The sequence below is a fragment of the Trichomycterus rosablanca genome, chromosome 12 (genome assembly GCF_030014385.1).
Source record: "Trichomycterus rosablanca isolate fTriRos1 chromosome 12, fTriRos1.hap1, whole genome shotgun sequence".
NCBI lineage: Eukaryota > Metazoa > Chordata > Actinopteri > Siluriformes > Trichomycteridae > Trichomycterus > Trichomycterus rosablanca.
In genome coordinates, this window is record NC_085999.1 from 13,502,420 (window position 1) to 13,530,031 (window position 27,612).

Consider the following 27,612-nt stretch of genomic DNA (forward strand, 5'->3'; position numbering starts at 1 on the left):
GCGATATTGCACTTTAAAACATTTCTAGTGTACCCCTTTTGTACATTTCTAGTGTGTTCTAGTGTACCATGTCTAAAGCTCTTTACATCTATAAAACCTTGGAAAACAGTATCATAGATATCATAGCCTCTAAGCCCATGAAGATGAAAATCTTACTTGACTGTGGATAGTGTTACCTGTGTTCCATCAACTTTCTAAATAATGACATAGCTGTTTTACTAGTTTTAGTATTACACCTAACGAGTCACATATTTTTTTCTAAGTATATGGATTTAGCTTGGGTTTCCTTACTGAAGCCCCGATAGATCCTGGAACCTGAAGTTGCTTATAAATAGTGTCATAGAAGATTCCATTGTCTAAAAGTTGGGATAAAGTAAGTCAGATGTTTGTTCCAATTGTGTCCCAAGTGTGATACCTGTCACTAAGGTGTAAAAAGAATATTTATATAAATATATGCAAATGTTGAAGTCTACAATAAAAAAACGTTCCGTGGCCAGGATGAAATCTGCTTTGTTCCTCCTGAATCTGAGGTTTGACTACTGGACAAAATCTTTTTTTCCAGAACCTTACCCAAAGAAGCTGAGAAGTGTAATGCCCCAATAACTGGCACACACTATCCAATCCCTCTTTTTAAATATGGAACCCACCACTGCAGTTTGCCAAGCCAAATGTACTGTTCTTGATGGCAATGTGATATTGCAGCTCTCCAATATTGAAAGACTTCAGCAATTTCAGTTGAGTCTCATCCACTCAAGGGGCCTTGTCACTGCAGAGCTTTCCAAATACCTCAAAGACTTCTGGCAAGGAAATGGAATTTGACCCCAGACACCCCAAACACCTCGGGTTATATATATATATAGTGAATTTGGGTGTTTCAACAAAATGATTTGCCAAAACACACATTAAATCAGCTTTTGTAATGGCTACAATGCTGCACATCTTCATGGTCCTTGGGACTTGGGTTTGACTCCAACACTCACAACCAACACTTTATCTGGATTTCCTCCAGTTTTCTCCCCTCTTCAAAAAAACCCTGCTATGGAAATATGTAACTTTAACCAAATTGTTCACTCAAAAGCCATTTAGTGTAGATGATAGATCTTTATTATTGAGTCAAGGAAGATTCTATTCATCTGGTCTTTGCTCAGATACAATAATTTAAAAAATCCAAACTTTATTGACAGCCACATATAAGGGTCACTACTAAACATCAACTTCATCAGGGTAAACATAGCTTCAAACAGGGTTTGTAACAGCATTGTCCATCATGCTAATTCACTGATTCTTGGGAGTTGGGTTTGACCCCTGCTTTATACAAACGAAGTGACATTTTACATGAAACATTCTTTGCTGCTTTTTAAAAAAATTCAATTTTATAAATAGAAGAACAATAATCCTGTAGATAATTTTATGAATAGCTTTTACAGGGCACTGCAGCAATTCGAGATTTTCCAACGTACTTGTAATGTTGGTTATACACCACAAGATGGCGCACAAGGAAAAGCAGAAGCAGCTTCACACTGAAAGGAGCTTCATGTCCACAACTTTTTGACTGTAAACTGCATTATGTCTTCAGTTTTTACATTTATAAATCCAAAAGCATGATGTAGAATATTTTACAAATTTAATCGTACATAAAATGTTCACTTACTTCAAATGAACGTGCATGCATCTTAAAACGTAAACCTGAAAAGTATAATTAAATATCTGAACAGTAAATCGCACTTAACAGCGGATGCTTTTTAAACAAAACATATTAGACATTTTATATGGATGATTTATACACAAAGGCCTTATTATACACATAATTTACATTTTGTATACAGTACTTCTATACTACTTATGATTATTCGTTGTTGTAGCCTCCTCTCACCGCCAGGAGGAGCGATTGAGTTTTAATTATAATACTTTTTAACGTTTACTCACTAGATGACCGTTATGCCTATGAACACCGCCTGATTGTTCAACAGACCATTTCTTTTTTGGCCTAAATAAATACTTTGTGACGCAGCGACTTAGGTGATCTAAAACATTAGCTGTATATTTTAGCTGTATGTTTTATAATATAAGAGAATAAAATCGTTTTTTTTTTCTAGAACACATCTCTATGATTGTTATGCTACCGACCTTTTGTTCATGTCATCAGCAACAAACGTCAGAACTTTTCTTACATTACATTTACTGCATTAGCAGATACTTTTATCCAAAACAACCCAGGAAAAAATTTACTGTGAAATTTCATAGTAAAACTGTGAAATATTTTACAGTTCTACTTTGAAATTTTGATGGTAATTTGGCCACTTCATGGTTCTACTGTGAACTTTCATAGTAATCTAGTTGACAGTTCCACTATGAACTTTCACAGTAAAACACTGAATTATTTCACAGTTCTACTATAAACAATTTCAAAGTAAAACTGTAAACCTGATTAATTATTTTACTGTGATGTTTAACAGTTCCACTGTAAACTTGGTAAACAGTTTTACCCTGGACTTCACAGTTTACTTTGTAATTACTGTACTTTGACATTAATTATACAATACAATACAATACAATGTATAGATCTCACAACTCCATTTATTCAGCAACGGTATAATTTCAAACACAGGCACAAAAACAACTGGTAAGGATTCCTTCTAAATGGTAAACTGATAACACATGTTCCAACTTGGCATTCTATAATGTAATGTTAAATGCATTAAAATAATAGTAATATAAAAAATAATGGTAATAGATTGTATTTGTTATATAATAACATAATTATATTACACTTAATAATTTATTTTACGATGGTAATTATACAATAATATAATTTTATTATACAGTAATATATACAATTATATAACTGAATAATGTATTGTGGTATAAATCTATATATAAACTCTATACATACATAATGAAAAATCTAATTCATAAGCATTCCTTATGCATTTAATTATGGCAGTATTGGGTGCTTGGATGTGTCCTATGTCTGAGTGTGTGTGGGGGTGTGAATTGTGACATGAATTACACCTCTTGTTTTCCTAGCTTGTCCACATTGTTGAATTTGCTGGTGAAGTTACACTTTCTGGACCTCCTTCATGGGGAAAATCTGTTCGACCACCTTTAAAAATGCAAAAAAAATAAAATAAATAAATAAATAAATAAAAATAATCAAACATTTGCCGCCATCACCTCTAAGCTACAGGGGCCCTAATATATTTCATCAGCAATGTCTTACATCTGATGTATCATAAGGCATATATTTGGTAAGCGTATCATTAATTACCATTAATTGTTATGGTGCAAAAAATATTTATTGCTGAAAAACATGACTTACCTTCATCTGCACTAAAGCACTGACGCAGACAGATCTTCTCTCTTTTTAATTTCATTATTTTAGTAGCTCAGACTGCCTTAAGATGGATTGGCATGGCCCGTGTGATTCACTAGTTACTAGAAAAAGAATCAAACAATTAATATCAGCAGCTATGCAATCAGTACACAGTTTAGCATTTACCCCGTAGTAACACACCCAACAGAAGCTGAAAACAGTCAGGGCTTTAAGCATATATAGATATGCAGGCGGGCACAAAGGTAGATGAATGGATGGATGAAAAGACATTGTCAGCACCAAAACTGTAAAGAAGTGAGTTGTTTTACATATTTTAACACAAATTTATTTTAAACACAATCTGTTTTAAAAAAATCAATTAGCACCTACTTTAAGTTTCCGAGATCCAGGCCTCCTTGTAATTTTCTCCTTTACAGCATAGTCCTAGAATGAAATGATTTAGAATATGTAGTTATCTGAGTTATCTACAAAAACAGTAACATTCTGTGGATGTGGTTGTAAAGCAATGTTCTAAAACGTGCTGCTACTATCATGAACAAGAATATGGGAAACCCATCCTTATGTAGGCAGATACTGTTATCTACAATACCCAGGTCTTCTCTGTCGGGCACTGAGACTCTCTCAACCTCAGCAGCCCTCCTTGACGTGGTCATTTTCCTGGAATAAAAATACTGTTTTTAATTTCATATTTAAAATCTGTAGTTAACAGAATGCTACAATAGCTTAAACACAGTGGCACAAATGCAGGGTTTTCCCTGGGTTGTTGACAGGCTTACGTGGTGTGGTCACTGGGCTTGGGCTTAGGTGGTGCCCAAGTTTTATAGGGAGTAGGGAAAGAGTAGGGAAAACCTGAAATGTGTGTTAATAGACATTTCCTGAATAAATCATATAAACTTTGATCAACTGCCTCAGTTTCACAGCAATAATTTAAAGCACACATATCACCCATCATTCCAAAGAAAATGCTGGACCTCCACTATTTTAGGAGCAACTTGCAGGTTAACGTTCACATTTAATTAAGACGTGTATAAATAAGACATAAAAGGTGAATTGTCTTGTAGGAAATATTAAAAGCATTTACATTATCTGTACACTTAGAATTATAAAAAGTGATAGGTTTATTATAGTGCAGTTTAGCACTGTAACAACACTATAAACTAAGTAATTGTACCAGTCTTAACGCGTTGCAAGTATTACTACGCATTTAAAAAGAGCACAATCAATTACCGTCAGATAACAGACTGTTTATGCTAATGGTTTAGCTAACGTCCCAAGTAACTAATTTGAAGACATAGAATCCTGACACCTGTGTTATTTTCGGCTTTCTAAAATGGCCATTTATTTTTAATAACATTTTAGGCATAGTAAATATATGATTGTGTATTATTATAAACTGTTTAAGTTAATGACTTACTATCGAACTTCAGGGTTTAGCATGTTAGCAGGGCGCCGCTTCACCAACGTCTTTTTATCCATTTCTCACTTTCCAGATAACAGTTTAGCCGTTGATGAGATTTTCCGTCGTCAGATTCTTGTGTCCTTTAATAAGTTCTGACTCAATAACACATGTGGCAGGAACTTTATCTTTAAGCAGATACACAGCGCGGACTTTAACAGACTCGTTTTTGAGAATTAAATCACTGAAACTGACACAAAATTTGTATTTCGCGCGGTTTACCTGACGCCAAGCTCGAGACGCTTGGTTGAAATAACGGTCTCAAATCAAGTGCGCATGTGCGCATGCCCAGATGTCCAGACTGACATGATGTCTGACATGATGTCTGTAGAAGAGAGGTTTGCGCAGAACAGGCAGAATAAAAGGCGCTATAAAGTCATCTGTCTGATGTAATATTGATGTAATGTAATATTTGTCCTGTCTGCATGAGGTTATTTGTATTTTTGTAATATTATAAATATGTAAATCTGTGCTGTATTCTTTTTTTATTGGAATATTGTTAATCATCTATTTTTTTTTTAGATGTACAGTGTATCACAAAAGTGAGTACACCCCTCACATTTCTGCAGATATTTAAGTATATCTTTTCATGGGACAACACTGACAAAATGACACTTTGACAAAATGAAAAGTAGTCTGTGTGCAGCTTATATAACAGTGTAAATTTATTCTTCCCTCAAAATAACTCAATATACAGCCATTAATGTCTAAACCACCGGCAACAAAAGTGAGTACACCCCTAAGAGACTACACCCCTAAATGTCCAAATTGAGCACTGCTTGTCATTTTCCCTCCAAAATGTCATGTGACTCGTTAGTGTTACTAGGTCTCAGGTGTGCATAGGGAGCAGGTGTGTTCAATTTAGTAGTACAGCTCTCATACTGGTCACTGAAAGTTCCAACATGGCACCTCATGGCAAAGAACTCTCTGAGGATCTTAAAAGACGAATTGTTGCGCTACATGAAGATGGCCAAGGCTACAAGAAGATTGCCAACACCCTGAAACTGAGCTGCAGCACAGTGGCCAAGATCATCCAGCGTTTTAAAAGAGCAGGGTCCACTCAGAACAGACCTCGCGTTGGTCGTCCAAAGAAGCTGAGTGCACGTGCTCAGCGTCACATCCAACTGCTGTCTTTGAAAGATAGGTGCAGGAGTGCTGTCAGCATTGCTGCAGAGATTGAAAAGGTGGGGGGTCAGCCTGTCAGTGCTCAGACCATACGCCGCACACTACATCAAATTGGTCTGCATGGCTGTCACCCCAGAAGGAAGCCTCTTCTGAAGTCTCTACACAAGAAAGCCCGCAAACAGTTTGCTGAAGACATGTCAACAAAGGACATGGATTACTGGAACCATGTCCTATGGTCTGATGAGACCAAGATTAATTTGTTTGGTTCAGATGGTCTCAAGCATGTGTGGCGGCAATCAGGTGAGGAGTACAAAGATAAGTGTGTCATGCCTACAGTCAAGCATGGTGGTGGGAATGCCATGGTCTGGGGCTGCATGAGTGCAGCAGGTGTTGGGGAGTTACATTTCATTGAGGGACACATGAACTCCAATATGTACTGTGAAATACTGAAGCAGAGCATGATCCCCTCCCTCCGGAAACTGGGTCGCAGGGCAGTGTTCCAGCATGATAATGACCCCAAACACACCTCTAAGACGACCACTGCTTTATTGAAGAGGCTGAGGGTAAAGGTGATGGACTGGCCAAGCATGTCTCCAGACCTAAACCCAATAGAACATCTTTGGGGCATCCTCAAGCGGAAGGTGGAGGAGCGCAAAGTCTCGAATATCCGCCAGCTCCGTGATGTCGTCATGGAGGAGTGGAAATGCATTCCAGCGGCAACCTGTGAAGCTCTGGTAAACTCCATGCCCAGGAGAGTTAAGGCAGTTCTGGGAAATAATGGTGGCCACACAAAATATTGACCCTTCAGGAACTTTCACTAAGGGGTGTACTCACTTTTGTTGTCGGTGGTTTAGACATTAATGGCTGTATATTTAGTTATTTTGAGGGAAGAATAAATTTACACTGTTATATAAGCTGCACACAGACTACTTTTCATTGTGTCAAAGTGTCATTTTGTCAGTGTTGTCCCATGAAAAGATATACTTAAATATCTGCAGAAATGTGAGGGGTGTACTCACTTTTGTGATACACTGTAAATAATGTCTTTTTGACATGTTTTTCATGTCATGTAATTAATTTACCCCCACACACATACATTTACACCCTTCATTCACATACCTACTTTAAATAATACATAAATATTATATACATTATTATTGTCTTGATATTTGTATCTTGTCGTTTACCTATATGGCCATAGCTAAACTGTAAATTACTGTAAACATCAAACATTAGAAGAGGTGACTATGAACTATTCCTAGTTGAACTTTAAACTGTAAGTTGACTGAATTTAACAATTCAACAATATCATGTTTACAGTTGAACTGTAAACTTCACAGTCAACATTATTAAACACCAGAGGAGGTGGCCATGAACTTCATGGTAACATGAGAGTTCACAGTTGTACTTATGGTCAAACTGTAAAAGTGACAGTAGAACTATGAACTATTATGGTTCAACTGTAAACTTTACAGTTTTACTGTAAACTTTACAGTCAATATTATTAAACACTGAAAAGGTTAGAATGAACTTCGTGGTAACATGAGAGTTCACAGTTGTACTTATGGTCAAACTGTAAAAATGACAGTAGAACTGTGAACTATTATGGTTCAACTGTAAACTTAACAGTTTTACTGTAAACTTCACAGTCAATATTATTAAACACTGAAAAGGTTAGAATGAACTTCATAGTGACATGAGAGTTCACAGTTGTACTCATGGTCAAACTGTAAAAATGACAGTAGAACTGTGAACTTTTATGGTTCAACTGTAAACTTAACAGTTTTACTGTAAAACTTCACAGTACATTTTTTCCTGGGAACTTACAGTTATGACCGAATACCCTGAAAGCAACAGGCTTTGCTCAGGGGCTCAACTGTGGTAACTCGGTAAAGGTGGAGATTGAACCAGCAGCCTTCTGATCATTAGTTCAGTACCTAAACCGCTAGGTTACCACTGCCTTAAATATAAAAAGTCTACACATTGTTAAAATGTAAAGTTTTGTGATGTTTTTCCAGCTTTAATATGATCTATAGATGTACAATCCAATTGAAAAACAAACAGGAATGTTTTAGGATGGGGGGGATAAAATAAATCTATAATATGGTTACATAAACATGGACACCATTTAACTAATATTTTGTTGAAGCACCTTTTGATTTTATGAAAGCATTCAGTCCTTTTGGGTAGGAGTCTATCAGCATCACATCTTTACTTTGCCCACTCTTCCCTGCAAAAGTGCTCCAAATCTGTCAGACAGTGAGTGAATCTCCTGTGCACAAGAGGTCAGAGAGCTGGCTGAATGGTGCAGCCACAGCAACCTTCATCTCAACATCAGCAAAACAAAAGAGATGATTGTAGACTACAGGAAGCGGCAAGAGGATGAACACGCACCCTTGTACATCAGAGGAGCTGCTGTGGAACGAGTCAGGTCAACCAAGTTCCTTGGAGTACACCTCGCTGATGACCTGACTTGGTCCCTACACACTAAGTCAGTGATTAAGTCTGCTCGTCAAAGACTGTACTTTCTCCGCAGGCTCAGGAAGTTTGGTCTCCCACCCAAGATTGTGAAAAACTTTTACAAATGCACCATTGAAAGTTTATTAACAGGCTGCATATCTGTCTGGTATGGAAACTGCTCTCTCCATGACCGCAAGGCCCTTCAGAGAGTTGTGAGAGCAGCCGAGATCATCATTGGTCACAAGCTTCCAGCCTTACAGGACATCTACCGAAGCCGTTGTCTAAAGAAGGCTTTAAAAATGACCTCAGACCACACCCACCCTGCACACGGACTGTTCACAAAACTGCCATCAGGCAGACGGTACCGCAGCATAAAAGCCAGGACCAGTAGGCTAAAGAACAGCTTTTTCCTACAGGCCGTCAGAATGCTAAACAATGCATAATAATAACTCACCCCCTTTTTCAGTTACTCATCAACACTCACATCTCATAACACTCACATTTTGGGCATGTGCAATATTAATATTAATACCACATCACTTCAAAACATGATGTGGCAATCTGGACTTCAATCTATCCTGCAGTATTATTACTATTTTCTTATTATCATCAGTATTTCTATTATTACGATTATTAGCATTATTAACAGTCATTATTACTTCGTCTGTAATATATCCATAACGCCTGCAATGCCTACTATGGTTCAATGTTTACATTTACTTCAATTTTCCACTTTGTTTACAATGCAAATCTGCACCTTAACTGCAATTGTTTGTACTTATATTTTTCTTTCTTGTTTACTTTTTATATACTTTAAAAGACTTATTTGTACTTTATATTATAGCACACTTGTTTACTTTTTATATACTTTAAAGACTTATTTGTACTTTATTTATAGCACACTTGTAGAGTTCCCGAGCCTCCCAACACACTTTTCAATGTACAACTGCTGCTAACATTTGTACAAATGACAAATAAACTTGATACTTGAAACTAGCAGTACAATAGGTTTTAAGATTAACCCCTACAATACTGTAGAGTTTGAAAAAAGGTTAGTGTAAACAAAATATTCTGCTTCTAGTCTAAAATAATAAATAGATGTTCATGCGCACTTAGTTGGATAAAGGTTTCTATCGTGCAAGAGAAAAACTCATATCAAACAGATGGCGCTCTAGGAATGCTGAATTAAAAACAGGTTGTTAATGCGCGTGCGCAGTTTAGATCAGAAAGGGGCCGTTTGAGGACTATGCGCATGCGTGGTGTATGGCGGGCAGGAGCCGCAGCTCGGGTGGTGACAGACTGGTTGAAGAGCCACACTGGTGGAGTGGTGAACTCTGGCGTGCAATGGAGACAGGGGCCGGTACACTGAGCGGAATCAGGCTGCAACAACGGGAGCATGTCGCCCATACCAATACACGCCGTCTGCATTATTATGTTAGCGTTGTTTAAAACACACATAGACGAGTGAGTCGACGCAGCTGGTCAGTGCAAACAACAGCGTGTTGTGGACAAATTAACAGAGTGGAAAGCAGCATTAGGTGAGCAGTCATTTTCGTTTTCAAACCAGACAAAAACAAACAGCTAGCTTACATAAAAGCACACTTAAAAATATACAAACACGCTATGTTCCAAGTGCTTATGTGACTAAAACCATTGACGTTTCGTTTTAACAGGGTTTTATTTTCTTTGTGTGCTGCCGTTGACAGTAATGCATGTTTGAAGCTTAGTTTGTTATGACACAGTTCTGTCACTGAGCCTGCTTAATCTGAGTTTCTCTAATCGGCCTCCATGATGCCTGCTTGCACAATAACTCAGTAACATTCTGAACTTTTATCTAGTTGTATTCACTAATGATTGTGTCAATTCCTACATATCTGTGACTAATCCGAGTTTCCTGAGCTGGTCGGATATGTTGCATGAAACTCGCATGGTCACATTCAGGGTCGTTGCCCTCCACTGAGGGAACTGTCTGTTTAACCATTGTGGCTTATTATTTATGGGATTGATCCTAAATCATGGGACCCTCTGGCATTGTTTGTTGAAGGGAACTTTGATGACCTCAATGACCCACTGTGCCTGTGGCAGTGGAGAGTAGGTTAGAAGCTACAGAGAAACACATCACTGCAATATATGATAATATGCTGGTGTATCAATTACACTTTAGGTTTAGGCATTTAAAAGAAGCCAAAGTAGTTTTAAATGTTTAATTTCTCGGTTTAAGTGCCTTGCTTAAAAACTGAAACATTAGCCAGGCTGGGATTTGAACCCTCAGCCTTCTAATAAATAATCCAGAACTTTTAATTGCTGAGTCATTACTCTCTATAGGGTGGCTAAGTGGGTAGCACTGTCGCCTCACAGCAAGAAGGTCCTGGGTTCGATTCCCAGGTGGGGCGGTCCGGTCCTTTCTGTGTGGAGTTTGCATGTCCTCGCCGTGTCCGCGTGGGTTTACTCCGGGTGCTTCGGTTTCCTCCCACAGTCCAAAGACATGCAAGTGAGGTAAATTGGAGACACTAAATTGTCCATGACTGTGTTTGATATAACCTTGTGAACTGATGAACCTTGTGTGTAATGAGTAACTACCATTCCTGTCATGAATGTAATCAAAAGTGTAAAACATGACATTAAAATCCTAATAAACAAACATTACTGTCTATGCAGAACATTAATAATTAGATTTTTTTCTGGATATTTTTAAAGCTTAGGATTTAATACAAATTCAAATAAAAATGTAAAGGTCTGGATCATATAAATATCAAATTTGTCACATTTGTAGAACAATACCTAGAGACATTATTTTGCCATCTTTATCTGTCCTGAGAAAAGAAAAAAACTTTAGCTGGCCCACAGCTCATTTAAAACTTTTACTATAAATAAATTACATGTAAATGTTTTATGTTCATTTTAGTACATTTTCAGTTAATTAGTAAAACAATACCAGTCTGCCTCTGTGCATTTGTAGGCCAGTGGTCAAATTTAATTTTTCAGTAGTGATCAGGACAGGAACAAATATAAAATGTTTAAAAGTTGGCTATTTGTAGAGCGTCCAACATCCCACAATATCCACTTACAGCACTTACTTTAAATGAGTTATGTTTATTATAATTGTTTTTAACACTACAGTTGGACAGCTAGTAATTACACCTGGTGCAGAAAAGCAACTGGTGTAGAATTCATTTTCCATCTTAAAATGTTGGGAACGGGGCCCAGGGCCCAAAACACGGCGCAAATAGACTGGAGGCAAGTACTAAAGCCTTGTCCTTAGGACCCTCTTACTGTACCATTATTATTCATTGTTATTCAGATACCAAAAGCCATTCAAATAAATATATGGCCTTAGATTTGTGTCCATTCAGCAAATTAATTGCTGAGCACCTACAGTATATCAAGTATTACCATGAGTGATTTCAGCTGCCTTGGTGCACGGTGAGTGTGTTTTGAGTGAAAGAAGAAAACCAAATGATAGGGATGGAGACTGACTAACTAGGGTTACCATACTGGTTAATGCACTACCATACTGAGTGGGGAGGTATTTGCATAAGTAAGATTGATGAGGCTAGTGTGTGTCCTGTGTGGTTTAGCATGCAGCAGACAGAGATGACCGTTGTAGTTCTCTGTAAACAAAGAGATTTTGTTTGGATGTCTGTTTCATGCCACGGGTGGCAATGAGGATGCTTGCAGCATAGTAAATCGTTGAATGCTATGCAAGAAAAGAAGATTTCCCTCAGTCTGCAGTCATTCTGCAGAGCTTTGGTATTTACCTCCCACCAAATAAATGGTTGATTGGAGAATTCCCCACTTGTAAAGGAATAAAGTGAGAGATCACTCTCATTCTTCGTCATTCTTTGTCATCTTGCATCAGTTTAGCAATGTAAATTGTTGTGTTTCCAGAATAAAACAATTTTCAAAGATGTATTTAGGACTGGAATAAACACTTATCTGTGCTTAAACTGAACAATTCACCCTGCTTAATAACCAGGCATGTTCACTGCAGATCTGTTAGCCTGCAGTTTAACTAAAATATTGTAAGAGGATTTTAAAAAGAGACATGTTTCTGGGACATGCTAGAGAGGTTAATGATTAATCAATAATGGACAACTTTGTCATTCGTTGATGAATGCTGTCAGTTAAATATTCTTTTAAATTTATTTTCAACTGCTGGCTATTATTTAAATCAAGAGCAGGATTGTGGATCTCGCTCAGCAGTTTTGTCCAAATATGAGCGATTCTTAAACTACTTTGTTTAATTCTTTTAGGTTCCTCAGTATGAGTCGAGATGGATGGAGGAAGAAAGCTAGTGAAGATGATGGCTGGGGAGAAAGGGTAAGAATGTTCACTATGTGGCTGTTAGTGATGGGTGCCATTAAAATACATTTAACAAGTGTTAAAAGGTGCAGCAGTACACAAATTGTAAATATATGATGTGTATTGCTGTATTGTATTCTTATACACAGTCTTTTCCCTGTGTGTGCACATGGATGAATCAGGCATACAGTGACCATACTGTTTCAATAATGTTGTCCTAAACATTTACAACAGATTTCCAAATTACAATTTCCAGAAGTGGGTAAATCAAATTGATGGGGAAACAGTGGTTTATGGTAGCAAAATGGAAGGACAGTTTCTGTGGGTTTAACTAGCGATTTTTATAATTATCTGATTATAGTCATTGTTTAATTAATACTACATTGAGTAAGCAAATGCTACTGTCAATTAAAAATTACATTCAAGGCCATTTTGGTGGCACAGAAAGCCTAGTGTGGCTCTCTGTACATGATACGGCTCAGTGTGGGATCCCCACATTGCATTCTGCTGTACTGTAAAGCTCAAACTCTGCTTTTTATTTATTAAAAGCTACACTTGTCTGAAAGAGCTTCAAGATTATTGCCACATTTGCTACATTACATATTTGTCATGAAATAAACCATGGAGCATTTTTATATTAAACCTTAAGATTCTATATGCTGGTTGATTAATAATTAACCTAGTTTTAACCACTGTAACCTAATAAAATCCAAAGGCCGCTAAAATCTAAGAACAGCAATCATTTAGTGCTTTCATCAAATAATTCACCTGTAGGTTTTCTTTTTACCAACCTACTGCAGGGTACTTATGAAATAACTTTATTTAGGCTACTTATTTAATGTCATATTATATGTTATGTCACTATGCTGTCATCGCTTTGCAGTGATTGGCTGCACGGATGGGTCATCCGTCTCCAGTGCCCTCTGTCTCATGTCACCGGTAGCCTACTAGCCCCTAATAATGCAATACATGTTGTGATGTCAATCCAGCTTATTCCTGGTCTTCCTCATCTTTATGTAATGCATATTGCAACATTTCTATGAACAAAGACAGCAACTCCCTGACAGTTGTCGCTCTCTGTGCCTGAGAAAAGCACTGTACATCTAACGTCTTGTGTCCAGTCCCTGACTCTTTAGTCTCAGACAACCCACAAATGCTGATGTTCAGTCTCTCCAGTTTACTATCAAGCATTGATAAGATGCTAGGTGAATTAAGACCCCAAACATTCCACTGTTCTATCATGACACAAAGCATCTCTGTATCTTCTCTCTCTGGCCGCTTGCACTTTACTGCGCCATCTCTCTATGTTGCAAACAAGTTATCTAAAATTTTTTAAACTTTACTCTAAACTGCAGAAATGTATTGTGTAGTCAATGCCTGCCTGTTAAAAAGCTGTTTCCAACAACTAATGGCTCATAAATACATTAAGCTGAACTAAAGTTGGCTCAAATTCATGCTATTACACATTAGGGAGAAAAAGTAGATATTGTGGTGCTTTCTAACTCAGCAGAATTTCCTCTCTAACTCCCCCATTTGCGTGCATACACATCTTTACCAACACTCACCTTACACACAACACTAGCACATACCAGTGCAGTACCAGTAGTTAAATATTAAACACATTGTGTGTAGAAGAAGGATTATTGTGTTAGTATAGCCACCACCCAGTATTAAGGTAGGACATCAAATAACATGTTTTATTATCTAATGTAGATTGTTGCACAGATTGCTTTAAGCTTCAAACTGCTACTTTATATTATTTAACACAAACTAAAATAGACAACTACCTGACTTCTTCAATGTGTACATTTAAAATGCCAAACAATCTCTAGTTATAGTATTTATGACTGTGAAAACATTTGAACAATTTTAGAAATGTTTAAATATTTACTACATAGTCACATCCCACCATCTGATCTCAAACCAGCCATAAAAGCATACACCGCAGATGTTTGGCAAAGAGAATGGGAAACACATACCAACAACAAACTATACGAGCTCCACCCTACCATAAACGCTGATAGAGCTCAATACCCCAAAAAATTATGGGATCAATGTGTATACACAAGATGCCGCATAGGACACACCAAACTGACCCATACACACCTACTAAAAGGAGTCCAGGCCCCCTTGCCCCCTCTGTAAATCAAAACTTCTATCAAACATATCCTCTACTCATGCCAACAAATGAACACCATCAGAACACAATTCCACAGTACAAACAGCTACAAGGAAATCTTCACATCAGTACCCCCCCCCCCCCCCCCCCCCCTCTCAAAAAAAACCTGCTTAAATTCTTGGAATCACTTGCAATTACAAACACTATATAAGTTCACAGTCACACAAAAACTCTTAACCACCATACGCACATAAAAGGGAAAAAAATTGACCCATCACCTTGACGTTTACATAATCTATTAGTTAGCCATGATAATAGGCATTGCAGCTGATATGGCATTAAGAATTAAACAAACAAACAAACATAGTCACATGACCACTCTAAAGAAATGATTAGCTGTCAAATGTTAATTAGTTAAGCAAATTTTGTTTTGTATTTTTGGTGGCATTTGTTTGTAGTGCCGGTAAGTAATTAAAGGAAAACATTTGGACCATATTTGCTTGCATGTTATTTTTTGCATTGTTGCAAAAGCAGTGAAACATATTCTGTTTTATAGTAAATGTATACTTTAGTGATGTTTTCAAACCACTTGATGAATTATAGAATGTGGTTAAATATGTAAATTTTGCTGTCTTCCCTATTAAATGTTTTATCCTTATTAATTTAAAAATGATTCCCTAAAGTATACATGTAGTTTTGACAGTCTTTAAAAGGTTCTCAAAAATGGTCAGATTTGGACAATGAGGTGAATGCAAAGCGTGCCACTGTGTTGGGCTTTTCCTTCTTTTGTCTTTTTATTGGTTCAGACTCAACTCCTGAATCCCCAAGTTCTCTGTGTTGCCATGGTGACATGGAGCCGCCATACCAGCAGGCTTGCTTCTCCAGGCTCACTGAACGTGTGAGGTGTAATCAGATGCTCGTCAGCCAGGCACAGCCCAGTTTGTTCTTTGTGTGCATTTTTGTGTGATGGGCAGAGTCATTCAGAAGCTTTCACTTGATTTCCTTCAATAACAATGAGTCTGGGTTAACAGGTGCCTGCATATATTTATTGGTGTGTGAATGTGTGTGTTTGTTTGGGTGCAGGGGGGCTACATGGCTGCTAAGGTGTCTAAGCTGGAGGAGCAGTTTATGAGGGATGCTCCCAGAGAGAAGGACAAACAGGGGACCTCCTCCAGCATCTTCAGTGGAGTGGCTATCTATGTTAATGGATACACAGGTCAGAGAGAACACTCACAAGTCCAGTTTAAGTCAGATTTTGTCAGTTTCAGTTTACTTTTGCCCTGGATTTACAGTGACAGTGTGACCGCTTACAATTTGTCTTCCATGTAAGATTTTGAAGCATAGCTATAGTACAAAAGTGACACATTAACAGTAACATCTGGCTTTTTAGAATGACTTACACAAATTCAAATGACTAGCAACTAGTAAACTGTGTAGTATGGAATCTTTTTAATGTACCTCCATGAGGGTGATATTATTTTACCCTTTTTATTTTCTATCTGTGTATTATTCAGTAGTGTTTGTTACATGATAATAAAATGAAATATGTTACTTGGGACATATTGGATATTATATATATTATTCAAATCAAATGTTACATTATTAGGTTTTAATTCTGCAGCCAATTTGACTACTACCATTTCCTCTCTGAACTTACAAACTGCTGGAAACTGCATACCCACAAGAGGCAAACCAGTAATTACATCTGTGTCCTGTCACTTATTAGTACAAAACTGATTTTGTTCAGATGTATAAACAATAAAGTGACACATATATTACTTAATGGTTTGATTGTGTGTGTCTTGTGTGCAGATCCCAGTGCAGATGAATTACGCAAACTAATGATGTTACACGGAGGGCAGTTTCATGTCTATTACTCTCGCAGCAAAACTACACACATTATTGCCACCAACCTGCCCACTGTCAAAATACGAGAACTAAAGGGGGAAAAAGTAGTAAGGCCAGAGTGGATCACTGACAGGTTTGTGTGGATTATTTTTTTTTTTTTTTTTTTTAGAATAAGGCATTAGGAACATTTATGCCTAATATACGTTATGCATTATCAATCCTGGTATTTAAGTTGCTCACAAATTCAGGGGAGGTACCCAGTCGATGACTAAACTTTGCATGTGTATCACATATTGTGTCTGGTTGAGCACCCTTATTTTCTTAGTCGGTGAACAGTAACGGACACAATGATATTCTCTACCATATTTGAAATTACCAGACTCTGAATTATTCAGCCTCTTTATAACAAGCATCTTTAGCACTTGGTACAGCACCTTTTTGCTGTTATGACCTGTGGCAAATGTGATGTTTAGCCAGACACCAGCTTTTGGCAGCATCCATGAGGAACCTTAGACCATTCCTCATGAGCAATGGCCTCCAGTTCACTAATATTTTTGGTCATGTGTAGGGCTGTCGCGGTGAAAGAATTCCCCCTTGCGATATTCAACCTGTCTCAATATCGCGGTATGCGGTAATATCGCCATTTTTTTTTTTTTTTGAAAATTACTTAATTAATCTGCATTTTAGAGCTATATAAACAAGCTTTATTGTTAGGCTATGATTCGGTATATTATTGCTTTATAATGACAAAGATGAGACAGCTTTAAGACCAATGAAATGCGTGTTTAATGTTAAATACAGAACAGAGCAGGGATGCGCGTCTTTTCTCTATTAAAAAAAGGTTTAAATTTAGCTCCTAGGCTAGATATACAGTGTGAAACGAAAAAAAAAGTGTTTAGGCTAAATATTGTAAATACACATCTAATCAAAATATGGTAAAAAAGAAATATAATAAAGTCTGTAAGAGTTTAAACCTGCGTTATTATGCGCGCTAGAAGAACCAACACGTTCATCTGATGTGGTTTAGAGAGAATCTGAGTGGGGTAGCGATGTTCCCCTCGGCACTAAAACTCTCTCTGATGGGGCTCGTTACACTAATACACGTGTACTGTACCTGCATGCGACTTTACAATGCGACAAACTATCTATTTAGTAGATATAATTAACATAACAATATATACTACATTTCAAGTTATTATTCGTTTCAATACATTTTTATTCAACGAAAAAATACATTTAAATCATTCCAGCAAGACCAGAAAGAGAATATTTGCAGGCTGCACTGCCATATTAACCGTCATTAAGTGTTTTAGTTCACCAAGGCTGTTTGAATATAGTCTAAATTACAAGTATTTATTGAGTGTGAACTCAATTTGATCATTAATAAACTTGCCTATAATTCCTGTTGCGATTGTTTACATTTTAAAACACAAAGCCTGACACTCAGCAGCAACGCATGAGAACAGGTTGCGGGAAAATGACGCTCCTAGCTCATTTTCATTATGAATTCATTTAACATTTATTACGCCCGAATGTAAGCGTAAAACAAGATGGACCTGCAACAATATAAACAAAAAAAAATAGAAGAAAGAAAGAAAAAACGTGAACACCGCGGTGTTGCGGTTGCTTGGCATGCCCTGCGGTTGGCTGGTCTATACCGCGATATTTCAAAATTGCGGTTAGCGCGACAGCCCTAGTCATGTGTGCTGAAACCACCTTTATCAAGTCTTACCAAAGGTTTTCTATGGGGTTCTATTCAGGCAACGTGGTGGCGACTCCAGAATCTTTCAGGACTTCTGCTTCCAGATGTATCTATAGGAACATTTAGTGACTGCCATCATTTTGTATAATTTTCCTTGTTTGTGCAAGGCAATTATCTCTTCTCTTAATATTTTGGACATCTCTCTCGAGCCATATATCTAAAATGAAATCAAATGTCACAGTAAACAAACTGCTAGCCAGGCCAGCTATTTGATGTGTTTTAGCTCGTACATAACTAATGCAAGTAATAAAGCCCTTGACTGGTTGCATCGGGTGTGCTTGATGTGTGCTCTTATGAGGGATTCCATTCAGGGGGGTTGAATAATTCCTAGCTGCAGTAGTTTTGTGTTGAGTTGAGTTGGGCTATTTAAATTGTTTTTGTTTGATTGATTTATTGCAAACAGCTGAGCTGTTGTAAAGTTTTCCAATAAAGCTAATTTGCCTTGGGTGTAGAATAAATTTGGTTGCAACTGTAAATAGTAAAATGATCTTTTTATGTGTTCTGCTTTTCATAATTTTTGTCTTACAAGGCATAATTATTAATAGAAGTATTCTTAGATATAAATGTTATGATGCTTGAGTTGATCATACAATGGTTTGTCATGCTATTTTTCTTTCAGCATAAAAGCAGGAAGACAACTATCATACCTGCAATATCAGCTTTATGCAAAGCAAAAGGGTTTAAACTTCACTAGTGTGAAACCTCTGCAGGCCCAGAAAGCACCTTGGTCTGGCGAAAGTTTACTTCAACCCAACGTTAACCTACCACAACCAAAAAACCTCCACACTTCCTCTAACCCAGCTGTCAGTGTTGCTCAGCCAGGGCCCTCTACCCATACAGAGAAAAAACATCACCATCTAGACAACAAACTGTAAGTCTGAGTTATTGATACTGGATGTGCATGCCACCTAGGTCTTATATGCTGATGTTGGTTTAACATTTTCATGACTCATGTGTTTGTGCTTGCAGGAATGGCAAAATTAATGGAATCCATGAAAGTGATGAAAATTTTACTGGAACATCACTCAAAGAGTCAAAGGACTATCCTCATACCAATGGTCATATTCATCCTTTAAACGGTGCCTTAAAACGTCCAGACTCTGTTACTGGTTTAAAACAGACAGCCCAAGAATGGGAGTTTAAGTGTCCACAGTCAGACACAAATGAAACCGGGAAATACAACCCACCTACTTCTTGTTCTGTATCTAACTGTACAACGTCCATAGCCGGCACCTCGGAGCAGCTTAGTCCCCAAAGCATCACTCATAATGAAAAGATCTCTGATACATCCATACAATCAGCAACAATATCAGCTGTTAATGAAAAAGCAGTCAATCCAGAAAGATCGGCCCACCATAATCAGACTAGCCAAGTAAGACTGAATGGGAGTCACCATCTTCCATCTAACTCTATTCTAAATGACTCTAGTAACCCAGCAGGCAAACCATCACACCAAGGTTCAGACACTGGGATTATTTCTGACTTTTTTTCTCACTCACGGTTTCACCATATATCTACATGGCGGAACGAGTTTTCAGAGTATGTGAACACCCTACAGAATCAGCGGCGAACAGCTGGAAATACTGTGTTCTCCGGTAAAGAAAAACTAAAGAAGCTTTCAGCAGATAAAGGTAAAGCCATTACTTCATTATGGAGTCAGTGGACCTTTTATAAATTTTCTACTTACTTTTATCCTTTTCTTTAACAATAGTCCTGTTCAGTATAACAGTATATAGGCCAATGGTATGATAGAAATGTGGCTATGTTAGAGATTTGGCTGTACAGTTTATACCATGATATAGACATACATTCATAAGGGGAAAAAGTAAACCTTCCTTTACATTCAATGTGTTTTCATCTTTATGTTCATGGCAGACATTTGTTTAGTTTTTTAAAACTATGCTTTTATGTTCTTTTAAAAGTTGCTAGGAAAAAACCCTGCTTTCCAAAAAGAACATAGTAGCAGGTCTTAGGTTTACAAATTTGCATCTAAACAAACCACAAAGTTTTAGAACAACAGCCTTTGAACTGATGAGATCAAGGTTAAAACGTTTGGTCATCATGCCCAGGCCAAACATAGAGCATTACCAAATCATACCAACTTAAGTCATTAGTGGTGAGCCGTACAATGACTGCCCCTGCGCTCTAACCCCAGCTTGCAAAGAGGTGGAGATATCAAGAATTTCCTTGTACTGTACACATGTACACATAAATGACATATAATGGCATTACATCTGCCCTAGATTATTGTGTTATTTGTTATATGTTTATTATTTAACCCATATCTAATTTATATAATTACACCTAATTTTAAGTTAATCGGTCATTTTTTAAAATATTTGTGGGTCTTGTTTATAGTCCTATGACATTTGTGACTTTGCTTTAGTCCGACAGGCTGTAGATCTCTGCTGATGTGAGCAAGTACATTGTATATTTGGCATTTGTGGGTAAATACTTTTCTTTTCCTTATAGGTTCCTTGTTTATGCCTGCTCCTCAGGTACGACAGTCTTGTATCATGCATGTTGACATGGACTGTTTCTTTGTGTCGGTGGGGATTAGACCTCGTCCTGAACTTCAAGGTGACTGTCACACATAGCAACCCAACACGGAGTAAACTATAGCATCATACTCTGCACACACGCTGTGAAAAAAGTGTCAATGCCTTCATTTGTTGTACTTCCTCCCTGTTAGGAAAACCAGTGGCTGTGACGAGTAATCGTGGACGTGCTGTTGTTCCTCAGAGGCCTGGTGCAAACGCTAAACTGGAATTTCAGTACTACCAGAAAAAGTGGAACCAGCACAAAGCAGGTGATTGCACCAATAACCAGAGCTCATTTTACCTCTCCTTGAAGACATCTAAGGCTACTACTTTTTCTATGCCATCTCCTAGTGCTTAGCTTTGCAGCTCACTCTGAACACTAAACAGCCATGCCAAGTCAAGTCAAATTTATTTGTATAGCACTTTTTACAACAGACATTGTCTTAAAGCAATTTTACAAAATTCAGGACCAACCGACCAAATTCAGGACCAACCGTTGAGCAAGCCAAGGGTGACAGTGGCAAGGAAAAACTCCTTTTCATTTTAAAAGAAATTAAAATGACTTGATGCAGTGTCTGACCACATTACCACTCTAGTGACTAATTACAACCAAATCCTCACAGTCACAAAATTTAGTAAAAAGTTCCATGTATGCTCCTATAGCAGCAATTAAAAAGATAATAATTGGATGTTCAGGTGTGTATTAGGTATACTTTGCTAACATTTATTGGCCTTCGCTGTGTTATGTGACAGGTGTGACGGGTGAGGACCTTGAGATAAACTCCTCTCCTGAGAGTGAAGAGACCTACAGTAATGGAACAGTGTATGACCATGCTGCTCTTTCTATGGCAGAAATTGCCTCTTGCAGCTATGAAGCCAGGTACCCTGACTTTCGTGTCTATTTATATGTTGTTAGCCTCTGTCAGTGTATGAAGTCCATGTATTCAGTACTACCATGATCTTAGCATGAATTTTCTTTACAGGCAAGCTGGTGTGAAGAATGGCATGTTTTTCGGCCAGGCTAAGCAGCTATGTCCTGATCTGATATCAGTTCCCTATGACTTTCATGCATATAAAGAGGTGGCGCTGGCTATGTATGAGACTCTGGCCAGGTATACATACCTAACGCTAATAGATATGTTAACAGCATTACATGGTTTTGTGTAATAGCTGCTCTAATAAATGCTTCCTCTCTTATCATAGTTATACTTACAACATTGAGGCTTTAAGTTGTGATGAGGCCTTGGTGAATGCCACAGCTCTTCTGACAGAGCTTGGGGTTACACCTGATGAGCTGGCAACCGCCATCCGTGCTGACGTGAGGGAGAAGACTGGCTGTTCTGCCTCTATTGGGATGGGTAATTAACCTTTTTGGCTGAGAGTTTCTTTCCTAACTATGCTCAATTACACCTTATATAAAGCACTTTTTAGATGTGTTATTCCTTAGTTTTATATGGTATTTGTTAACTAAGGGGAAAATAAAATTGTTTGAAATGGTCATCTCATGAGTGGTATTCTCAGCTCTTTACATCTTGCTTCATGTCTCTCATTAGGGTCTAACATTCTCCTGGCCAGGATGGCAACCCGAAAGGCAAAACCAAATGGCCAGTATTTTCTCAGACCAGAGGATGTAGATGATTTCATCAGAGATCAGCCTGTCACTAGTCTACCTGGTAAGTATCAGTACAAAAATCTAAGACTGCTTTTGTAAACATTTGGCAGAATCAATCAATTTAAATCCAAAAATAATGTATTGACTTTTTTAACCAGGCATGGTTTTAACCCACATGTCACTCTTACATATAAAAATTGATTAGGATAAATTGTGTGTTTGTTTAGGTGTGGGTCGCTCTATAAGCAGTAAGCTTGCTTCACTATGTGTGAGTACTTGTGGAGACCTGCAGCAGTTGTCCATAGTGCGTTTGCAGAAGAAGTTTGGCCTGCGAACAGGGCAGACACTTTTCCGTTTCTGCAGAGGGCTGGATGACAGACCTGTACGCAGTGAGAAAGAAAGGAAGTCTGTGTCTGCAGAGATGAACTACAACATTCGTTTCACACAGGTTAGAGTCCACAGCGATGAGACACATTATTAGGACCTTCCAAAAATGTGTGGCCATGCCTATTTCGTGGTAATTGTGCATGTCACGAACTGGGATATTCTGGGTGCTGATATTTTTATCTTTATCTTTAGGCCTCTTAATCAACAATTATGTTTCAAACAGCTATTCATCTCCTGCTGTGTTTTAGGTGGAGGAGGCTGAGACATTTCTGACTGGCCTGTCCATGGAGGTTCAAAAGAGGCTGCAGAGGGCAGGTTTAAAAGGTCGGCGAGTTACCCTAAAAGTAATGATGCGCAAAGCAGGTGCACCGGTGGAGCCAGCCAAATTTGGAGGACATGGGATCTGTGACAATTTTGCCAGGTGATCTAAAATAAGCATGTTATATTTATTCAGTCTTCATTTTGTTGATGTGTAATTGATCATTTGTTTGGGAGTGCTGTTTAAGTATAGACTTGCTCTGTTTTTCCAGGTCTGTGTTGTTACCTTATGCCACAGACAGTGGGCAGCTTATAGCATCTGAGGTCATTAAGCTTTTTCGTGCTATGAAGCTGGCTTTTGCAGACATGAGAGGAGTGGGACTGCAGGTGCAGCTGCTGGAGAGCTCACACTCGGACACTAGCAGATCTCACTCTATCAAAGATTTGCTCACAAGTGGACGGTCTGCGCACAGCCATGGCAAAGATGTTCAAAGAACATGTAAGTAATCTCAATGCATAACTGACATTCAGTTAATTGCAATGGGTCTCTCACCACCACTAGTAAAACACTGGGTAATATTCACTAGATATGGCAACAATCGCATTGCACCATTTTTATTGGATATAAAACATCTACACACCCCTGTTACAATGCCAGGTATGTAAAAAAAAAAATTAGACCAAGGTGAATCCTTTTAAAACTTTTTTTTATCTTTAATGTGACATCATCTATAAAATTCAATATTTTGGGGGGGGGGGGGGGGGGGGGGGGATAATTAAAGATTTAATGACAGCATTTAGTCTTTTTGGGTAGGAGTCTATCAGCATGGCATATCTTGACTTGGCTTTAATCTTCAATTTTGGAGGAAGACCCAGTTCTTGGTAATGTCACTGTTGTTACATAATTTGTTCACTTGTTGATGACCATCTACACTTGGTCACTTTAAGTGATGGCAGGTGTCACTGACTGGAACGTGACTTAGAATGTGCCAGTCCCAAGCCCAGATAAACAGGAGAGTTAGAATGTGTCAGGAGGGGCATTTGGCATGAAAACTGTGCCACCTCGAAAATGGGTATGATGTGCTGTGGCAACCCCTAATAGGAGCAGCCCAAAGGAATCATTCAGTAAAATTGTGGCTATTGGATGACAGTGATGCAGCAGGTTGTATTGGTACTGCATAACTCCAGTGGCCCAGGTTTAATCGCCATCCTTGGATATTGTCTGTTTGTAGTTTGATTAAGACCCTGATTGGCATTAAGAATGAGAAATAAATGATACTAGGTATTGCAAAGACTGCATACTGATAGGAAATAAGGAAATCTGTCAAATATGTAAGGCTATGAGGTTTAACATTACAAATGCCAGAATTTGATGCCAGATTGTATAGCTTTTTCTGTTTATATTTTTCAGATAATTTGTCTAACATGTCTTTCAATAAAAAGGAGATTCCCTGTCCTGCAACGCCACAAAATACTTCACTACCTGTGTTAAGTAATGGGGAACCTTCTCACATGCACTCTTCCAGCCATTGTCGAACACGTCTCAACCTCAGCATAGAGGTGCCGTCTCCCTCTCAGGTTAGAACACTCCTGCAGCTCTGGTTGCGGTTCATCATGTTTTTTACTGTAGATTGATAAAAACAAACAGCCACATTATGTGTAGTCAGAACTCTTATAAGTTTTGCTTCATTTAGGTGGATCGCTCTGTGCTAGAGGCTTTACCTGCAGATCTGCGAGAGCAGGTGGAGCAAGCATGGAATGACAAAGAAGAGAAACCAAGTACCTCATTTTCCCAATCTACACCACTACAAACAGATTTCAGTGCTCCGTCTGTGCTGCTACATCTTTCCGGACAGCCTGGCCAAGCTGGTAGCACAGGCATCGTACTGGAGCTTCCTGACTTCTCCCAGGTGTGTTTTAACTACTTGTCTATCACATCAAAAAGAAAATCTGACACTTAAAGACGTTGTGCACTTAGTCTCAATCCAGTAATAATTTCTAATCATTTGTGCAGGTCGATCCAGACGTTTTTGCAGCATTGCCTAGGGAACTACAAGAGGAGCTGCGCTCTGCATACAGAAACAGGGAAAATACTCCGGCTCCAGGTACAGTCCTAGAAAAGAAAAAAATGCAAATGAGCTTTATGTAATAATTGGGGAAATCCTACCGATTGTCTTTTCCACTGAAATTCTGTGGCAGCAGTGGTGCAGAGAAACCCTCTCCTTCAACTAAAACAGGCTGCAGTGGGCAGGACAAAGCGGCGCTACAAGAAAAAAAATGCCAGTCCTCTAAAAAAAGGTGCTAGTCCATTAAAGAGACTTGTACCAGAAAACAGTCCTGCAAAATCCAGTCCCTCCAAAACCCTCTCATTCTCACCTAAATGCACAGAAATCCCACCTGACCTCAAGGTAATTCTGCACCCAGTTTTTCACTTTTTTGCCATTCTAAAATATGATATCAAAGTTGCATTTACTTAAACCATTAGCTTACTTTTCTCCCTCACTATTTATTTTGTTGTTTTTTTCATCTGCTCTTTTCTTTCACTAATTGTTTTTTTTAATCTGAATTTCTGTTTTCAGATTGAAAATAAACCTTCTACATCCTCTATGAACCATCAAGTGCCAGCATTGCCATCCAAATGCTTTTCTCGACCTGTCCCAGCCCTGGCAGGAGCTTGTGAACTTGTTGATGTCAGAGCCCTGCTGAGGGAGTGGGTTACTACCATCTCAGGTAAAGCAATGGGTCCTGTTTTACTGATGTTAACTTAAAAGGTCAGTTTACCAGCTGATTATCATTGACTGAGCTGAATCATATTTTGCATGGGGGGAAAGGAGATGGCCTTCCAAGGCTATATGTAAAATATGTTTATTGGCTGTGCTAACTGGAACTCAAAGCTTTTTGTCCTTTTCTGGTATTTTCATATTTTAACAGGGGGTTAACCCACCTGGCTGTTATGAAGACACCCCAAAAAACCTTATTTTTTTTAGCATTTAAAGGGGGGGTGGCACGGTGGCTCAGTGGGTGACACTGTTGCCTCACAGCAAGAAGGTCCCGGGTTCGATTCCCTGAATTGCTGATAATGTTGTGATTTTACCCAACAGAGCCTATGGAGGAGGACATTTTGCAGGTGGTAAAATATTGCACAGAACTAGTGGAGGACAAAGACCTAGAGAAACTTGACCTGGTCATCAAATACATGAAGAGGTAAAACTCTTTCTCTAAATTCTGATAAGGAACTTTGTTTTATTAGTCCTCCTTGTCAGCTAGCATAAAATTGTATTTAACCATTTGTCTAATGAGTTTTACTTGTTGATTATGTTATTTTCTAGGATAATGCAGCAGTCCGAGGAATCTGTGTGGAGCATGGCCTTTGACTTCATCTTGGACAATGTGCAGGTTGTGGTACAACAGACTTATGGCAGCACCCTAAAAATCACATAGAAGCTTTTGTGAAGCGCTTTCTTGCTTCCGTCACTGTGATGTCACCTGAACCCTGCCATCTCTTCAGAAGATTACAGATACAGGTCATGCTTTAATAATGGCTGGTGCTACTACCTACCTGTTACTTGTCCTTTTAAACCAAGCGTTCCTCAAAGCACCCATAATGGGTATAGTCAGCGTGTATACTTTGTAGCTGGGCTCAAACGCCTGCATCTTTAACACCAACTTGCATTGTAACCTCAACATACAATTTTGTAGCATCAAAACAATTTTCTTAGGATATCATGATGTACTATTCGAATGTTTCCCTTACTGACTACTCTGACCTTTTTTGGTCCACAATAGAAGTGCCATGTTGACCCAATAAATGTATGGCAAACACAGTAGCACAGTAAGAAGTTACTCAGAACTTTTTATCTGTAAGTCAGGCCTAAGCTGTAATAGAACCTGAAAATAGCATTTTATATGTAACTTAAGTGCCAGATTTTGTATGTATATTATGTAAAATTCCTGTAAATTACAACATTTCTAATTATTTTATTTGCATGTACATAATGTTTATAATGTTTTGTTGTGAGTGTGAGAAAGAGATTAAGAATTATACAATTGTAATTAAACATTTGCCAAAGTCCTCAATATTCAAACCATTTATCATGTGTAAGACCTTTAACCAGCATTGTTTTATGGATAGCCAATAAAGGCTTGTGTCATTAGTGTCCATAAAGTTCATAATTATGCAGTTAAAAAGATGCTCATGATGAACCTTTTTTTCACTCAGCTATGTGTTTGTTAATGGAAGGCCAGCTAAATCTGTTTGACATGACTGACCTGTGCCTGAAGACCTGAAGCTGTGACATCATTTGTACGTTTTTTTTAAACTTGTTAATAAATTTGAATATCTTATTCTCAAGTCCTTTAACTTTTTACTAAAAAATGGTATTAACTGATTTTATTTTTACTGTAACTGG

General features: G+C 38.1%; 1 protein-coding gene and 1 long non-coding RNA gene across 4 annotated transcripts; one reads left to right on the forward strand and one right to left on the reverse strand.

Annotated features, from left to right (window-relative positions):
• Positions 1 to 2,569: 2,569 nt before the first annotated feature.
• On the reverse strand, positions 2,570 to 5,035 carry LOC134324590 (uncharacterized). 2 transcript variants are annotated; one of them, XR_010014195.1, is made up of 5 exons: positions 4,749 to 5,031; positions 3,924 to 3,991; positions 3,704 to 3,757; positions 3,320 to 3,435; positions 2,570 to 3,103 (listed from the first exon to the last, which is right to left on the reverse strand). It is a non-coding gene; the product is annotated as an uncharacterized LOC134324590 (long non-coding RNA). The 2 variants fall into 2 exon arrangements; XR_010014194.1 differs by having other exon boundaries at positions 3,704 to 3,991; positions 4,749 to 5,035.
• Positions 5,036 to 9,674: 4,639 nt separating this feature from the next.
• Positions 9,675 to 27,554, forward strand: rev1 (REV1 DNA directed polymerase). 2 transcript variants are annotated; one of them, XM_063006259.1, is made up of 22 exons: positions 9,675 to 9,913; positions 12,629 to 12,695; positions 15,880 to 16,012; positions 16,609 to 16,777; positions 19,026 to 19,277; positions 19,376 to 20,037; positions 20,879 to 20,986; positions 21,099 to 21,215; positions 21,700 to 21,826; positions 21,930 to 22,058; positions 22,150 to 22,304; positions 22,500 to 22,619; positions 22,786 to 23,006; positions 23,194 to 23,366; positions 23,476 to 23,702; positions 24,615 to 24,781; positions 24,898 to 25,113; positions 25,218 to 25,308; positions 25,403 to 25,611; positions 25,783 to 25,933; positions 26,305 to 26,407; positions 26,533 to 27,554. In XM_063006259.1, exons 2-22 carry the CDS (start codon positions 12,639 to 12,641, stop codon positions 26,642 to 26,644), a joined length of 3,699 nt encoding a protein of 1,232 aa, XP_062862329.1. In that variant the 5' UTR covers positions 9,675 to 9,913; positions 12,629 to 12,638; the 3' UTR covers positions 26,645 to 27,554. The 2 variants fall into 2 exon arrangements, with proteins under 2 accessions (XP_062862329.1, XP_062862331.1); XM_063006261.1 differs by having other exon boundaries at positions 25,406 to 25,611.
• The last annotated feature ends 58 nt before the right edge of the window (positions 27,555 to 27,612 follow it).

Coding starts and splice junctions, on each gene's coding strand:
- rev1 (XM_063006259.1), top strand. CDS start 12,639: ATGAGTCGAGATGGATGGAGGAAGAAAGCTAGTGAAGATGATGGCTGG. Junction 24,782..24,897: donor AGGTGCCGTCTCCCTCTCAG/GTTAGAACACTC, acceptor TGCTTCATTTAG/GTGGATCGCTCTGTGCTAGA. Junction 25,934..26,304: donor GTGGGTTACTACCATCTCAG/GTAAAGCAATGG, acceptor TTTACCCAACAG/AGCCTATGGAGGAGGACATT.